This window comes from Chiloscyllium plagiosum, unplaced genomic scaffold, assembly GCF_037043375.1.
Source record: "Chiloscyllium plagiosum isolate Xiang-an unplaced genomic scaffold, Cpla_swu_hap1 HiC_scaffold_5, whole genome shotgun sequence".
Taxonomy (NCBI): domain Eukaryota; kingdom Metazoa; phylum Chordata; class Chondrichthyes; order Orectolobiformes; family Hemiscylliidae; genus Chiloscyllium; species Chiloscyllium plagiosum.
In genome coordinates, this window is record NW_028270143.1 from 31,118,576 (window position 1) to 31,135,886 (window position 17,311).

General features: G+C 38.6%; 2 protein-coding genes across 6 annotated transcripts in view; one reads left to right on the forward strand and one right to left on the reverse strand.

The window, feature by feature from the left end:
- The window catches only part of LOC122549782 (cell division cycle-associated 7-like protein), a 27,606-nt gene extending 14,743 nt beyond the window's left edge, over positions 1-12,863 (forward strand). Inside the window, exons 4-11 of one of the 2 annotated variants that reach the window (XM_043689808.2) lie at positions 3,973-4,101; positions 5,243-5,518; positions 7,592-7,666; positions 8,521-8,706; positions 8,961-9,089; positions 9,604-9,753; positions 10,942-11,078; positions 12,158-12,863. In XM_043689808.2, the coding sequence (XP_043545743.1) occupies positions 3,973-4,101; positions 5,243-5,518; positions 7,592-7,666; positions 8,521-8,706; positions 8,961-9,089; positions 9,604-9,753; positions 10,942-11,078; positions 12,158-12,185 (1,110 nt within the window). In that variant the 3' untranslated portion in view covers positions 12,186-12,863. The remainder of the gene's footprint in view (positions 1-3,972; positions 4,102-5,242; positions 5,519-7,591; positions 7,667-8,520; positions 8,707-8,960; positions 9,090-9,603; positions 9,754-10,941; positions 11,079-12,157) is intronic. The other variant, XM_087987079.1, reaches the window with a different exon arrangement.
- Positions 12,840-17,311, reverse strand: part of LOC122550241 (dynein axonemal heavy chain 11-like) — a 286,822-nt gene continuing 282,350 nt past the window's right edge. For 3 of the 4 annotated variants that reach the window (XM_043690997.2, XM_087987074.1, XM_087987076.1), the window contains 2 exons: positions 14,831-14,971; positions 12,840-13,465 (listed from right to left, as the gene is read on the reverse strand). In XM_043690997.2, the coding sequence (XP_043546932.2) occupies positions 13,218-13,465; positions 14,831-14,971 (389 nt within the window). In that variant the 3' untranslated portion in view covers positions 12,840-13,217. Of the gene's footprint in view, positions 13,466-14,830; positions 14,980-17,311 lie in introns of those variants that run through there. The other variant, XM_087987075.1, reaches the window with a different exon arrangement.

A 17,311-nucleotide genomic window follows, 5' to 3' on the forward strand; every position in this document is an offset into this window, starting at 1 on the left:
AGGATGTAAAGGGTCTGTAGTGTGCAAAGTGTTGGAGAGGATTATAAGAGACCGAGTTTATGATTATTTGGAAAACCATAGTTTTGAATAGAGGTAGTCAGCATGGCTTTGTGAGGGGCTGGTCATGCCTTACAAACCCTGTTGAATTCTTTGAGGATGTGACAAAACACAATGGAGGTAGAGCAGTGGATGTGGTGTAGGTGGATTTTAACAAGGTGTTTGGGAAGGTACCCCATGGTAGGCTTATTCAGAAAGTAAGGAAGCATGGGATACAGGGAAACCTGGCTGGCCCATAGAAGATAGAGGGTGGTGGTAGATTGAAAATATTCAGCCTGGAGCTTGGTGACTAGTGGTGTTCTGCAGGCACCAGTTCTGGCACCTCTGCTCTTTGTGATTTTTATAAATGACTTGGATGGGAAAGTGGAAGGGTGGGTTGGTATGTTTGCTGATGACACAAAGGTTGGTGGAGTTGTGGATGGTGTGGAAGGTTGATGTAGGTTGCAACAAGACATTGACAGGATGTAGAACTGGGCTGTAAAGTGGCAGACGGAGAGTTCAACCTGGCAAAATGTGAAGTGATTCACTTTGGAAGGTCGAATTTAAATACAAAATACAAGGTTAAAGGCAGGATTCTTGGCAGTGTGGAGGAGCAGAGGGATCTTGCAATCCATGTCCATTGATCCCTCAAAGTTATAGAGTCACAGAGATGTACAACATGGAAACAGACCCTTTAGTCCATCGGGGTTGTTAAGAAGGCGTATGGTGTGTTGGCATTCATTAGCGGGGGGATTGAGTTTGAGCCGTGAAGTTATGCTGCAGCTCTATAGAGTCTTGGTTAGACAACACTTGGAATATTGTGTTCAGTTCTGGTTGCTCATTACAGAAAAGATGTGGAAACTTTAGAGAGGGTGCAGAGGAGATTAACCAGGATGCTGCCTGGACTGGAGGGCACGTCTTATGAAGAAAGATTGAGGGAGCTAGAGTTTTTCTCATCAGAGCAAAGAAGGAGAGGTGACTTGATAGAGGTGTACAAGATGTTGAGAGTTAAAAATCTCACAACACTGGGTTATAATCCAACAGGTTTGTTTGGAAGCACTAGCTTTCGGAGCACTGCTCCTTCATCTGTGAATCACCTGATAAAAGAGCAGTACTCCAAAAGCTAGTGCTTCCAAATAAACCTATTGGACTATAACCTGGTGTTGTGTGATTTTTAATTTTGTACACCCCAGTCCAACATCGGCATCTCCAAACCATAATATGTTGAGAGGCGTCTATCACAAAGGGACATAATTTTAAGGTAATTGGAGGATGGTTTAAGGGAGATGTTAGAGGTAGGTTCTTTACGCAGAATGGTGAGTGCGTGGAATGCACTGCCAGCAGTGGTGGTAGAGTCAGATACAGTAGGGATATTTAAGCAACTCTTGGATACGCACATAGAAGTTAGTACAACGAAGGGTATGTAGGTTAGTCTGATCTTAGAGTGGGATCGAAGGCCTGCACAACATTGAGGTTCGAAGGGCCTGTGCTGTGCTGTGCTGTGCTGTATTGTTCCATGTTCCAAAGGAACATCATTGTCTGTACATATATGGCACGGTGAACAATGAAAATGAGCCATACCATGTATATCACTTGAAAATTTGTTTCTATTAAATCCAGCAAGCATTGTACTAGTTTGCTTTTGAGTAAGAGAATCTGCATATGCTGATCAATAGGTTCAGTGGCTATAAATTTGAACCTCTGATTAAGAATAGCATGAATTTTGTGCTCTTCTATTCAATTATCAGGTTTTTTTAATGCAGTGTTATGTTGATTGGCCTTGGTCAACCCAAATGTATTCAAAATGAATTCCGATTGTATGGCATTGATCTGGGTCCCCAAATATTCATTCCAATCCAACAGCAATTCACTTACCTAGCAATAGGAGTGGGCCAATCAGCTCTTTGAGCCTGTTCTGACATCATGAGAACACTTTGATCTGTGGCCTAACTTCATATATCTGCCTTTGGCCTATATCCCTTAATAGATAAACTTTAATTAAGCAAAGCTATCTCAGATTTAAAATTATCTAGTGATTCTGCATTTGTTACCATTTGGGAAACAGTTCTAGGCATCTACCACCCTTTGTCTGCACAAGTTCTTCCAAACATTTCTCCTGAATGCTCTTTCCCTGAATTTTAGACTATGCCTCCAAGTTTTCAAATATCCTACCAGTGGAAATAGTTTGTGTTTATTTGCCCTCTTTTTGTTTCCCCCCCCATTTATATCTTGGAGACTTTGGTCAGATTGGGTCTTCACCATCTAAGTTCTAGAGAAAGCAGGCCTAATTTGTATATCTGTCCTCATGACCTTACCTTGAAGTCTAGATATCATTGATGCCTCCAAATTAGAATTCTGTATTTGCTACTCTCCATGCGGCCTCTTCTACATTGGGAAGGTCAAACACAAACTGGCTGAGTGCTTTGCAGAACTGTTATTCAGTCCACAGGCGTGACTGTGGCTTCTGGTCGCTTCCATTTTTGATACTCCATCTTGCTCCTACATACTTGCCTGGTCCCATATCTTTCAATTTGTCACTTTACAGCCTTCGGGGCTCCACACAGAGATCAACAACTTTAGATGATGACCTCTGTCCCATTATCTTTTATTTTTCAGGTTGGCTTGGTATTGGTCTCTTCCCTTAATGTTGCATTCAAAAAGGTTCCAGTGTAACCATTTTGAGCTTATTTACAGAAACCTTTTGTTTCTGTACTAAATCCGTTACCACTTTGGCTGTTGCATCGTGAAATCTTTTGGCAGTTGATCTCAACCACTCATCGCCCTATCACAGGCTCTCTTTATATTCCCCTTCTCCGTCTGCTGGTGTAAACCTTTTCTCCAGTGTTGTCAGTTTTCAGCCCAAAACATTAACATGCTTTCTTACTTCAGATAGTAACTGATTAGCTGAGCATTTCCAGTGGGTTTTTTTTTTTGTTTAATTTCTGCTTTGCAGTAGTTGGAGAATTTTTGCTATTGTATGGCTTTAAGTATTTGTCTACATCTTGTCCTAGATTTTTGCTACCTGACCTGATGTGTGTTTCCATCATTTTTATATATCAGATTAACTGCTCTTTATTGATTGCTATACCTTTTTCTCGAATATGAGTGTTACTCTGGATGTTTCTAAAGTAGAGAAATCCAAATTTTAACATTGTCTTCTGTCCATTAGATTAATGGTCATGGTATGATTTTGGGAAAGTGTGTAGTTTCAGGTGTCTGGTCCCAGCATCAATCTTTCCCAAGTCAAGCACAGTAAAGCTGTTTTACCTGACAATGCGATTTGGAGTCAACTGTGATGAAAGACCATGCCTGCTTCCACATTACATTACTTTGCTCTTCCCTGGAACTTGGTTGTGTTACCCCATGGCAACTTTCTTCCTTACCTCCCACTTAACAACCAGAATCCTTTTTTTTTTAACAATGAACTAGTTCAAAGTAATGGAACTGATGTGCTAAGCACTGAATGCAGTTCCCTGAAATGTGCTTGTAAATCAAGATAGTACACTCAGGATTGTACTGCTCTAAAACTCTTGGTGTTATTTCATTTTGGACTTTGTATTGGCTGAAACCTAATCTGAGACAGTAAATGGGCAACGTGGTTGACTCTTAGAATGCTACAGGCCAGCTGCTCTTCAGTGGTTTACACACAGCTAGCAGGTTTTCTTCTGCTGCTTCAGTGACAGCTATGAACAATCAAAAATTCTGTACAAGGTTGGTGACTTCTTGACCCTCCTTATATGTGTTCTAAAAAGTGCTCCTAATCCAAATTGTTTTGGTTTTCAGCACTGATGGTTGAAAACTGAGGTTGAGGGCCTTGTTAAAGCTTCATAGTTGGTATTTACAGTTGCAGCTGTCCTTCCGAACCTTTGGTTAGCTTAAATAACTTTTAATAATTTGGATTTGTTGCTAAGTTCTTCATTGTGTTTTGATTCTCAGAGTTTCCAGTCCAAATTTATTACAGAAGAGCTTATTGAAATTTTCACGGTGGATAGTTGGTCGACTGATTATGTTTTTGAAGGGTTCCCTGAACATATTCATGAATCTGATGACAAAGAGGATTTAAGGGTAAGAAATGCCTAAATTAACATCTAGTTGTTTTGTGTATTTGTGGACCCCATCTTAGAACTTCTCTCAGAATTATCATTGTTAAAATACTCATGCTTGGGACTTTTGCATTAAATCTTTTCCTGAAGGGCAGGCATTGATCTGGTAGAAATAACTATAATATCAGGGAAATATAGTAGCTGGTCATTCAATGTCCTTAGCAAATGCATAATTAATAAATCCTGTTAGCAAGTTGAATGGGAGTAGTTTTGAACCACCACCCTCCTGTTTTCCAGTGTAAATATGGATATGGCAAGTTGAAAATTAGAAACCAAATCTGTCACCCAGAACCTATCTGTTGTCATCTATTCAGGTGAATTAGTTGGCCAGTAGTTCTGAAATAGGTAGGAGCTAACTGGAACCCATTTGATTTGATTTTTTATTGTCACATGTACTGAGATACAGTGGAAAGTATTGTTTTGTGTGCTAACCAGGCAAATCAAACCATATGTAAGTACATCAGGATAATAGAACAGAGTGCAGAATACTGTACACAGGGAAATATCAGCTCTGTTCAAATCAGATGGCCCTGTTTGTAACTTTGAGTATATTCCTATTACCGTTCCCCTCATGTGATCACAATCGCTTTCATCTATATGACTTGGTGCTGCTGGATTTTCACCCATTCCATTTGCTGACCTCACTAATGACAAAGACCTGGCTCCATTAAACTAGCTGCAGGACACCTGTTTGAAATGAATTCTGATTTTCTCTTTTTTTTTAAGATTCTAATTTTGGAATTTTTTTTTCAAAAGCGCTGTGTTGGCTAGCATGACAGACAGAAACTACCATAAAAGTAACTTGACATATCATGCCCATTCACAATTGGGTTGTTATACACCACATTCCGTTCACAAAATCATTACAAATGGCAAAGTAAAGACTTCTGTGGGGCTGTTTTCAAACGCACTTCCAAAAAAACTTGATTTTCCCCCATTGTCACGGCTTCCTTCTAAGACATAAGGAAATATACTATTGGTTATTGAATTTATCTTTGAGCTTTAGATGTTAAGTGTTCACTAATAATTGCACATAACTACCTGGTCAGACAGAACATACTATTTGTTAGGTTTTTTTTGTAATAAATTGGTGTTTCTTACAGTCTGAGAGTTTGGAAATGGAGGATGAAGATGAGGGTTTCACTGAATATGATGATGATGAATCGTCCATAGAAAGTGAGATGGAGGCAATGCCAAAGAAAGGCCATTTTGGACTGCGTGTGGCATTTAAGTTCCCTACAAGAAGGCCAGTGAAAAGAAAGCAGCGAGACATCCAGGAATCTGAGGAGTCTGAATCAGATGATGACTCTGCACCCGGAAAGAAAAATTCTAATGTATTGCTAAAGAGGGCCATGAACATCAAAGAAAATAAAGAAATGGTGAAGTATCTACAACAATTCTCATTGTCTTTGCAATTAATAGGAGGGTAATGTGCTGCTTTTTTTGAGATTACATATCTGAAATGGCTTGAAGTATGTTGTCATTGTTGCCTTAAAGCTGTACCCATGTGGCTTTTTCTAAGATTAAAGAAATGACATGAAAATTATAAAACCACACAGCTTGCTGCTGTGTTAATGCAAGAATCTTACTTGCTTTGAAACTTAATTTGTCTCGGACATGTGCAAGTAGAATGTTACCTCTTTACCTGCAGTAGAAAGTAGTATTTGAGATAAAGAAGTAACACAAAAGGCATCTGAGTGTTTTCCAAGTTAGTTGACAAATCCTGACAATATTTCATTCCTCGGTTGTCTACAACATCACACTTTAGAAAGATGATCCAAAGGCTGAAAAATGTCAGTTTAAATTGTTGGTTTTTTGGGGAACAATGGTAAATATTTTCTCTTTTGCAGTTCTCAGTAGTTTTTTTTTAGGGAGGATGCTTTCTGTTTTAGTTGTCTTGGAGTGGCCCAGACAATAATCCACCTTAAGAGTCACTCAAGTCACTCCACTTGAGTTATTCCATCAGCCAGGTCCCTCTTGGTCTTCTCCTGACTAATACGTCAGTAAATCCCAGAATGAGGTCAAAGAAATTCTGATCTCTAAGTTCACCCCTTGGACAATGGTGATCATGTTTATTGTAAATATTCCCTTGGTGTATTGGTCAGAATTCCCTTGGCATTAACTTAATTTGTAAGCTTTGATGGTTTTCTATTTTATAGTAGGTGTGTGGTTGTAAAGAGCTGTATCATAGAGTCATGCAGCACAGAAACAGACCCATTAGTCCAGCCAACCCATGCCGAGCATATTCCCAAACTATATTACTCCCGCCTGCCTTCTGGCCCATATCCCTCTAATCCTTTCCAATTCACATGCAGAGCAACTTCAATTATCCGAATATTGGGTTATCCAGCAAGATCACAAGGTCCCAATGCTTGGCTAAACTGTGTTATCCAGCATTTGATTATCTGGAATTCGATTAACCGAACGAAATACTCCCTGCCTGTGTCCTACGGATAATCAAAGTTCCTCTGAACTTATCCTTAAATGCTGTAATTGTGCTCACATCCATCATTTTCTCTGGCAGTTCATTCCGCACACGATCCACCCTCTGTGTAAATAAAAAAAAAAATTCGCCCATGTTTTATTTAAATCTCTCTCCTCATCTTTAAAAAATGTTTTAATGTAAAGGATGATATGAGACGTACTAAACTTTTGAAACCCTTCAACAGATGTAGTGGGTGTATTAAATCAGTGAAATAGTAATACTATTTTGCATTAACAAAGCACGTGGATGTTAACAGTGAGACTTAGTAAGCCTGTCCAATGTTCGTGATCTTCAAACCAAACATCTTTTTATTCACTTTTAGGATTTAAACCATTTCTAAATTTATTTCAAATCCATGCTTCCTTTTTGAATGCTTTTTAGCAGTTTGGATTTCTGTTCTTTAAAAGAAGCAACAATCTTTAACATGATTAGTTGTACATACAGTTGAGGAGTGTGGTGCTGGAAAAGCACAGCAGGTCAGGCCGCATCTGAGGAGCATGAGAATTGACATTTTGGGCAAATGCCCTTTGACCTGATGAAGTCTGCAGTCCTCACCTTCGCCTAGTTGTACATACATTCTAGCTTTGTTTATAAATGAATTCTGTTGGTAGTCTTAGTGTTGTATGTCACCAGAATTCAGTGAGTGAAATTTGAGCTGAACGTGTCACCTTTGTGTGTGGACATCTTGTATGCTGGCTGTTTAAAAAGCTGACGTTTAAAAATAACTGGTGCATTAAGAATGTAATTGTATAAATCTTGGCACATGAGAGGTTGTTAATGGTGCTGTCACTACACTTGGAAGAACTATCAATGGGGAAACACCATAATGACTGTTGATCACACTCTTGTTCTTTGTGACTTTAGCCTCTTTATGTGGTAATACTCAGCCTTTCATGTTCTGAAAAAGTGTGCTTTTAATATTTTTGTTCTTGTCACACTGAATTAAACCTGTTAAATTTTTTTTAAGCTTGCTAAACTCATGGCAGAATTAAAAACAATGCCTGGACTCTTTCCAGTGAAAGTATGTACTTCTTCATCACCAGTAAGTTCTGCTTAATTTCTGTATAATTTCAAGATAATTATCTTCTTTCTTGACAAAGTTGCATGTTAAAATTTGGCCACAGTTGGTCAGTGACCTCAAGTATTCAGAATTTTATAAACCTCGTAAAATTTAACTGTCAAGTTAGAAACAAAGAAATTCAGTGCATTAGAAGTGTTTCCTTTTGTAAGAAGATCACATACAGATTTAGTACATAGAATCCCTACAGTGTGGAAACAGGCCATTCGGCCCATTGAGTCCACACTGACCCTCCTGAAGAGTACCCTGCCCCACCATCCCATCCCTGTTCCCTATATTTCTTGTGGCAAGCCTGCGCGTCCCTAGATGCTGGACAATTTAGCATGGTCAATCCACCTTCCCCGCACATCTTTGGAATTTGGGAGGAAACAGGAGCACCTGGAAAAAAAAACCCACGCAGACAGGTGGGAGAATGTGCAAAGTTACCCGAGGGTGGAATCAAACTCAGGGTCCTGGTACTGTGAGGCAACAGTGCTAACCACTGTTGTAATATTAACAATGTCTGTGACAACAGGATTGGCCAATTACAATGTCAGAATGTAAGTAGCTGTGTGACGAGTGAAACTTTGTAGCATATCACCAGATGCTGAGTAGCAGCATCCTCCTCCTCCTCCTCAGTTGAAATGTGTCACAAATGCTATCTTTCAGGTTAAGTTTTCACACAGTGGCCCTGTTATAAGTGGTAAATGGTGCTTTATAGTTTGTTTCAACAACTTTTTGTTGTATATTAAAGTTAAGCCTTGCTTTCTATTCTGTTCGGTATAAATATCTGTATTTGCGTTAATCCATATTTAAATGCTGCATCTTGTACTTTCTAGAAACAAAAACGAACTCCAAAGAGAACATTTTCTGAAGGCAAAGTTGAGCGCCGTGTTAATCCAAGCAGAAGTGCGCGTCCCCCTGAAGGTTTCTCTGTAGAAAAATTTGCAATTTCTCCAACCAAACTTATGAGCCAAGTGAAAAAATTCCACTTGAGAACTGATCTCACAAATCGTTTCGTTGAGGTGACTAAAGTGTTTGAAATGAGTTTTTATTATGTGTTGCCTAGAATTGTGTCATACAGCAGAGTTAATTATGGCGCAATTCTCTCCTGTCTAAGCTTGTTCTGGTGTGATTAGCTGCAACAAAACCATGTGATGGCTGAATGATAACTACGTGTATAATCAATGCTTGTAATGTTTGTCAAACTTTGTTTCTAACATTAGTTGTTCATGCGAATATTCAATGCAAATTTTGAAATATTGATGGATTTTAACAGGATGGAAGTCTGACCAAGAGGAGGCGAAGATCTTCAAAAGGCACGCCAAGGCCTGTTGATGATATCACTGAAGAGGATTTGGAAAATGTTGCCATTACAGTTAAAGATAAAATTTATGATCGTTGTTTGGTAATTCATATATTTTAGCATACTCTTGATCCTCAGTATTTTAATAAATACTTTTAAAGCAATTCTTGACCATGACTTTTATAACTAAAATGTTTCTTAATTGTTTGATAAATCAATAATTTAGTTATGAGATTTGATGTAACTTTGGCTGCATTGCTGGGAATTCTGTGAATGTAGAATAGTAGCACTTGTTCATCAATTATTGGTTAACAATTATAGTTATTATAACTATAATAAACACCAGCTATTTTTACAGATTTGACTGTAAATGATTCCAGAAAAGTTTTAATTTTTTCTTGACATATAGGTATGCTTTGAGTATGCATGAAAATATACAGCAGATTAATATAATCTGTACCTTTTTTGCTCTGGAGGCAATAACTGATTTATGGTGGCTACCTCTGGAAAATAACTTGATTTCTGTCACTTAATGCTCAATTATAGTCTATCACTGAGGCGTTTCTCCACCGGTGTCATGCTGACAGGAAATAAGTTCACTCCTCTCTGCTTGTAGGGCAGCACTTGCCATCAGTGCCGGCAGAAAACAATCGATACAAAAACAGTATGCCGTAATCAAGATTGCTATGGTGTGAGGGGACAATTCTGTGGGCCATGTCTGCGTAATCGATATGGTGAAAATGTGAGATCAGCCCTTCTAAATCCTGTAAGTTAATAATCATTTGATGGTATTGCAGTTTCATTAATCTATCGGAGTTGACGCTAGACCGATTTAATTAGCGTAATTTTTAAAAATGGGGATGCTGTTGAGGAGGATGTATTTTCCAATGGAATTTGATTTTTTTTTTTAATCCACTTCAATTGCATGAACTATACTGTTTCATTTTGCACCACCTGAAAAGCAGTCTCCAAGAATCGTGAAACAAATTGCATTGCTGCTAAGCAGAGGTTATAGTGTACTTTTATTGCCCTGTGAGAAAATTGATCGGGGCAGAGGGTTCAAGTGTTCATTCTATTAGACATTGACCTTGCCTGAGCTGAATCTAGCAAAACATACATAAGTCTGAAATTATTTAGAATGCAGGTCAGAAGTCAACAATAACATGGTGGGTATTTTTAAACTCTTCAGTGGTCAGGGATATTACAAATCTGCTTCCTGTCAGATACAGTCCCACTGAGAATGGCCCAGACTGAGTTGGTAACCAAATAGGCTGGTATTTCTGTTGGTGTTGAAGGGGTGATAAAATTTCTGTGCTTTACAAAGATAGGAATTCTAAACTGTGGGAGTTACTGTATCACAAGCTCTTGCTGGTACCTGATAGCTGATTGATTGACCAGTCAAGGTAAGGTAAAAGTCGTCATAGCCCTAGTGCACCTTAGGACTGCACTATTATTCAAGAGACAAGTGGTGATGATTTAACCTGTGAGGGGAGAGGTTGGGAAGGAGAGTCTGTCATGCTAATCTCAGCTGGTGCAGGAATTGAACCCATGCTGTTGGTGTTGCTCTGTATCACATAACAGTCATCCAGCCATCTGAGTAAGAGGACCTACCTGAAGGCTTTTAGTTACATTTGTTGCTGGGATCTCTGAGAAGAAGCCTACTTGGTTTTCAGTGTTCTCCCTTGTCAGAGGGAGTCAATGACGGGGATATGATTTTTTAGGGTTTTGGGTATAGAGCTGCTGGCCCTTTCCCTAGTAGACGGAATTCACATACAAATTGAGGGACTTTTTCTCCCCTCTCAACCTGGCTGAGGCTACTAACGGAGATCCCAGAAGGTACAATATGTTGACCTCTTCCAATCATAGGCTTTTCAGCCCCAGAAGCTGTTGACAGTTTGCAGTGTATTGTTTGTGTGTTTCATCACATTTGTTTGTTTTCCTTTGCTTTCTGTAGGATTGGGTATGTCCCCCTTGCAGAGGTACCTGTAACTGTAGCTTCTGTCGTCGTCGGGATGGACGCTGTGCCACTGGCATTCTTGTTCATTTGGCAAAATTTTATGGATATGACAATGTTCAAGCCTATTTGGAAAGGTATGGAGTTAATGTATTTTTGAAAACTAAATATTTTATTTAGCTGACAGTAATGTTATGGAGATTTTCCGGGATAATTTCAGTCATTTAGTTATTTGTTTTTGTTGAAACTGATCAAAGTGCATTCTGTTGAAATTTGAGTGCATATTGGGTGATTTCTAAGCCATTTATTTAAGTCCATTCAGAATTCTGATGTAAACATTCTGACAAGTGAATTTCTAAAAGGCCACAGGATTTCTGGTTTGCTTTACAAGCCACTGTTGCACATTACTATGTTTAATTTTGCTGATGGTTTGCTGATCTGCTGCAAGTTTAATGTGAGCTCCAGAAAAATGTTGTCAAACAGCTGGGATGGCCCACTGGGGCTTGCAATGAAATTGAGAACATGGAAAGAACCACTTTAAAATTCCAGTGAAAAGTTCCACTTTTCCATTGAGGCTTTTACAACCTTACAAGTGGTCAGTGTTCATATGAACCTAGATGGTCACTCTTGGCAAAGGTTTTATAAACCATGATGAACCGTGTCAAGGTAAAATGCAAACTTCTGCAGTAAATGGGTGGTAGGAAGAGATTGGGGAGAGGAGATTGATTGTTCCTTTGTCATTCTGGATACTAAGAACATTCTGGTTCTAAGTGGACAATATAGAAATTAAATTATAGATCTTGCAGATCAATACAATTCATGATGATATACTTAGATTTAATTCTAAAAGAAAAATTCTGGTCTGTTGGTGTATGATAGGATATTATTTCATAGCCACATTTGAGTAGTAATCAAGGCTATATTGCATTCTAGCAGGAGTAAATTAGGACAACATCATGCTGAATGGATCTTTTGTATCTCTTAAGTTAGTAATCCCAGCAGAAGTCCTACAATCATGTCACCTTTTCTGCTAGCTCGAACAGTTACAGAATGATCTGTTAGTGTTACTTTACAAAATTGTTAATTATGTTATTACTTAGTCTCGTGTACAATATTCTTGCTGTTATCAGACTTGGAATGTTGAAGTAACTTGCATAAAGGACTCAAATTAATGACCGTGTTTGTGACAACTTTCTATCACTTTTCTTTGTTTTAGCTTACAGAAGCAACTGACTGAAGATTGAGGGAGCAACTAGGATCTGTAAACGCATGAAAGAAAAAGCTTCTTGCAGCTGTTTTTAGTAAATTGACTTTATTTTTTTTATGAAACCTGTATAAAAAGCACACTTTATTTTAATATTACAACTACTGGTAATTTACCAGAATTTGAAAATAATTAGCAGAAATAGTGTAAATGCCATCTGAAGAATTTGAATTGTAGAGTTTTTTTTTGAAGCTTTGGAAGAGTTTTGACAAGTTTCTTGTTTTCAGGTGTTTGTACAAATCCTGTGTTAAAGAATCTATCATATGAATAGATAATTATTGCAATTCAGGGACCATGGATGATTGCAAGTATTTGTTTTATTGATATTCAAAAATAATGTTTTGTTTACATGACTATATGAACAAAGAAGAGGATGTAGTGCTATTATGTGTTAGCCTATAGCAGTGTAGATGCAACACTATCTCATGTTGCATGCAATATAAATCCGAGGATGGGTCAAGCAAACTGGAAATTATATGTGTTTGTGAATGGCTTTACATTTAATTTTTGGTAATTCCTCATTACAGTTTAATCTTGAATCCTTTGGAAGCCTTAGTGTTTTTATTTTAAAATGCTGCATGGAAGTTGGATTTGCATTTTATGCAAGAAAATGACAATGTGTATAATCTTTTACTTTGATTAAAAATATTCAAATAAATTTGTGCTTATTTCACTGAATTTTACAATCTGTTTAAACTCTTAGACATACACTATCACTGTAGATCTACTTTTTAATAGTTAAGTTTCTTGCTAGCATAATGAGGCATTTTGCCTATTGTGTACAATCTCACTTTTACTTGATTGGTTACTTTTGTGTGAATTTCTAATTTATGGAACTAATATTGGAAGTTTCACCTTTTTGGAACTGTTGCCTATTGATGACATAAAGTTCTGGTAAATGTCTACAAAGAAAAGGCTTTCTAAGAGCACCCTGAAAAATATAAATGCCCTTGGAGTAATAGTTCACTGTTTACTCAGTTAACTTTCAGCAAGTTCTTTCGTAAATTTATTTCTAAACAGATAAAAGCAATGCTACTCCAGCAAGAATCCATTTGGCAGGCTTCTCTCTGGTTTTCAGGTTGAAAGTCCAGACATATGTAGGCCCTCTAACTTTGGTCTTGTAAACTGGGCATTCATAAGTGTTCTTCATCTCTTGCCTATCTGCTGGAGTGGCCCGTACAAAAATGACTGGCATTGTGGGAGTCAGGTCTTTAAGACGTGCTTCTGTAATGATGCCACCTTGTATGTCCCATCTTGCACCTAAAATATTGGTTTTAAAAAAAAGTAGTAATAAGATTTATTGATATCTTTGCTATTTTCATGCACTTGTGCTTAGATAAACATCAATCTACCTTTATCTACTCATGAACGTTGAAGTGTTAATTCCTTTTAGAAATTTCACAAACCTGCCTTTGGGACCAACCTAACTCCCCTTCTCATGTCTGACTTGACATCTGTTTTATCTAACAAATTTAATTTGCTTTATCTTTGTAAATGCACCGTGAGCATTTTTTTACATAAGCAGCTGTGATTGTTATGTTTCAAAGCCCTACCCATATGTGGGAGTGATTATTGAACACCCAACATTTCTTATACCATGTTCTTTGGATGAATATCTAACCAGTTCCCTAAATATTGCCTGTGAGAAATTCTCCTTTAATAATCTTATCTGCAGATCTTTTTCCTTGGTTAATTGTTCTGTCGTTCAATTGAAGATGACTTTCCTTTTATTCCAGACTAGGATAATTTAACTTCCTTTAAATCTTTTTTGTTTAAATGACTAAAATCAATGTTTGAACATTCGCCAACCTTTTTAACCCCCAAAACATGTCATTTTCTGAATTTCATCTGAGTGAATATTAAATATTAGAATGTTACTTGTTTTGAATTGCAATTGGCTTACAGGTTTGTATTTGACTTAGATAACAATACTGTTTATGTAGAGTCTGGGAATGAACAAGACTTGTTTGAAGGTGTAGTTTACCTGTTTTGCAGTTCAATTCAAATGCAAGAATTCTAGATTTATCTTTTCACTCTATGTTTATTTTTTGAAGCTTTAGATAATCTCTCTAGTGTTTCTGTTACACCTTGTAAAGCCTAGGTTCTACAGTATTGCTTCTACCCTCCGGACACCAACCTTGTGACTTGATGACAATTGATGGTACTTGGGTTTGGTCATGCTTTCCTCTGTTTTGGAAAAGTAAATGCAATACAACAGAATACAATGTCCAGTTGGTTTTACTTATTTTAGTTATGTCAGGATAATACTTTAGTAGTATCTAAATATTAGATCCATCATCACAAAGTGCAGTAAAACCAAAGTGCTGGAGAAAGTCAGGTGTGACAGCACCGGTGCAGGGAGAACTGCTAATGTTTAGAGTCCAATAAGAGTTGTTTAGAAATTCACATGAACTCTACATCAACTTTGTTTCTCTTTCCACAGATGCTGCCGGACATGTTGCGTTTCTCCAGCATTCAGTTTTCACTTGATTTCCAGCATCTGTGGTATATTTCTTCTATCATGTGCATAGAGAACCTATAGAATAATTTGTAACAAGACTTCCATCACTTCTACGTATTTTAGTTTTAAGTTTTTTTTCAATTATAACAAAATTTATAATCTACCTTCCAAAAACAATCCATGAATGTAGGCACCTTCCCTTGGTGGATGACTATAATCTTCTTTGGTCTTCTTGGTGACATCCACAGACAGGCACATCTTATCCAAAGGCCATTCATTCTTTCGGGCTACGCTCTGCATAATTGCTGAAGAACTTAAGAATTAGTATACTTCTCCTTCAGCATTGGCCATATTCTTGAGTTTATCTATAGTGATGTCTTTTCAAGGTGAAAAATACCATAAGACCTGTATTGTTAATTCTATCTTTGTATCATTACCAGGTTCCTGACCTGCTTAGGATCCAGCATTTTCTGTTTTAACTCTTTTCACTGATAGGGCTAGGTGATTTTTACCTTGCATTTTAGGAATTCTAATCAAGCTTTAACTTCATTATAGTACCCTGTTCCCAGGTAACTCATATTCTTTTCCAACATATGAACCAGGCCTATTTATCGGAGCCAGCGAGACTATTTTGAACAGTAACTTTGTTTCCTTTGGACCAGTGTTCAAATTTGATTTTACCATGATGTTCTGAAATTGAGTGAGCTCAATTAAATGAAATAACTTTACTTAGAGAGTAGTAAGGGTATGGAATGCTTTGCCTGCATCAGTAGTAGATTCGCCAAGTTTAAATGCATTTAAGTCGTCATTGGACAGGCAAATGGATGTACGTGGAATAGTGTAGGTGGGATGGGCTTCAGATTAGTATGACAGAGTGGCGCAACATCGAGGGCCGAAGGGCCTGTACTGTGCTGTAATGTTCTATGTTCTACGTATAGCACCTCAAACATATTAAAAGCTCCCAAGGTTCATCTAAACCATGAGCTGTGCCCATGAAAGTAATCCAGCTCATTGCCCTTTCGAGAAGAAGAGCTATTGTCCTTGCCTCATTTGGCCTACAGGTGATTCCAGACCCACAGCACTGTGATTGGCTCAATAGCCAAACAGTCCAAGGATGATTAAGGATATACTCAAGCTGAGCTTGCAGCTCAGTGCACATCCTATTAACTTACATTCTGGAAAAAAAACCCAAATTAGCAATAGTGGAGAGGTGGTTGTGGTGAATAAGAGCTTGATAGAATCAGCACACATGAAAATCAATGCCTTGATGTTTGCTTATATCGCCAAGGGGTAGAATTTGGATTAAAAATGTGACTAAGTGCATATCCTTGGGGAACGTCAGAGGTAAATGCTGTAGTAGGAAAAGAAGCCAATGCAAGAAATTCTTTGGCCATGATCAAATACGAAGGGAATCCTGGACCACAATGGAGAGTTACTGGAGCAGGATTGTTAATTCAATCATATTAAAGGTGGAGGTGGGTCAAAATTGATGGAGACCTCTTTGTTTTATCTTTGTCATTTGTGACTGGTAGCCATTTAGATATGTGATAAGGCCAGAGCAGATGGAAACCTTTGCAAGTTGGACATTGGTTTGGGAGGCAACAGCACTTTCAAGGAATTTGGAGTTAGAAACTCTTGATCTCAAATTCAATAAGGATAGAAAAAGGATTTGTGAATAACAGCTAAAGAGAATCATTTACAATATTGGCTAATGTGAGCAAGAGGACAAGTTGGATAGTTCTGGACAGTCATAGTGAACATGAAACGTTAAGTCTGTTTAACTCTCCAAATTCTGCCAGACCTGCTGAGTTTCTCCAGTACCTTTAATTGGATTGGTAGAGATGGGAACATGGGTCTAGACTAGAGTGGTGCTGGAAAAGCACAGCAGGTCAGGCAGTATCCGAGCAGGAAAATCGACATTTCGGGCAAAAGCCCTTCATCAGGAATAGAGGCAGGGTGCCTGCAGTGAAGAGATAAATGAGAGGGGGGTTGGGGTGGGGAGAAAGTAGCATAGAGTACATAGGTGAATGGAGCTGGGGGTGGAGGTGATAGGTCAGAGAGGAGGGTGGAGTGGATAAGTGGAAAGGAAGTTAGGCAGGTAGGACTGGTCATGAGGGCGGTGCTGAGCTGGGGTGAGGTGGGGGAAGGGGAAATGAGGAAACTGGTGAAATCCACATTGATGTCATGGGGTTGAAGTGCTCTGAGGCGTTCTTCCTCCAGGTGTTGGGTGGTGAGGGAGCGGCAGTGGAGGAGGCCCAGGACCTGCATGTCCTCAGCAGAGTGGGAGGGGAAGTTGAAATGTTGGGCTATAGGGTGGTGGGATTGATTGGTGCAGGTGGTCCAGAGATGTTCCCTAAAGCGCTCTGCTAGGAGACGTCCAGTCTCCCCATTCTAGGGGAGACCGCATCGGGAGCAACGGATACAATAACTGATATTGATGGATGTGCAGGTAAAACTTTGATGGATGTGGAAGGTGCCTTTGGTGCTTTGGATGGAGGTGTGGGTGCAGGTTTTGCAATTTCTGCAGTGGCTGGGGAGGGTGCCAGGGAGGGTGGGTTGTAGGGGGGCGTGAACCTGACCAGGTAGTCAATGAGGGAATGGTCTTTGTGGAAAGGGGTGGGGAGGGAAATATATCCCTGGTGGTG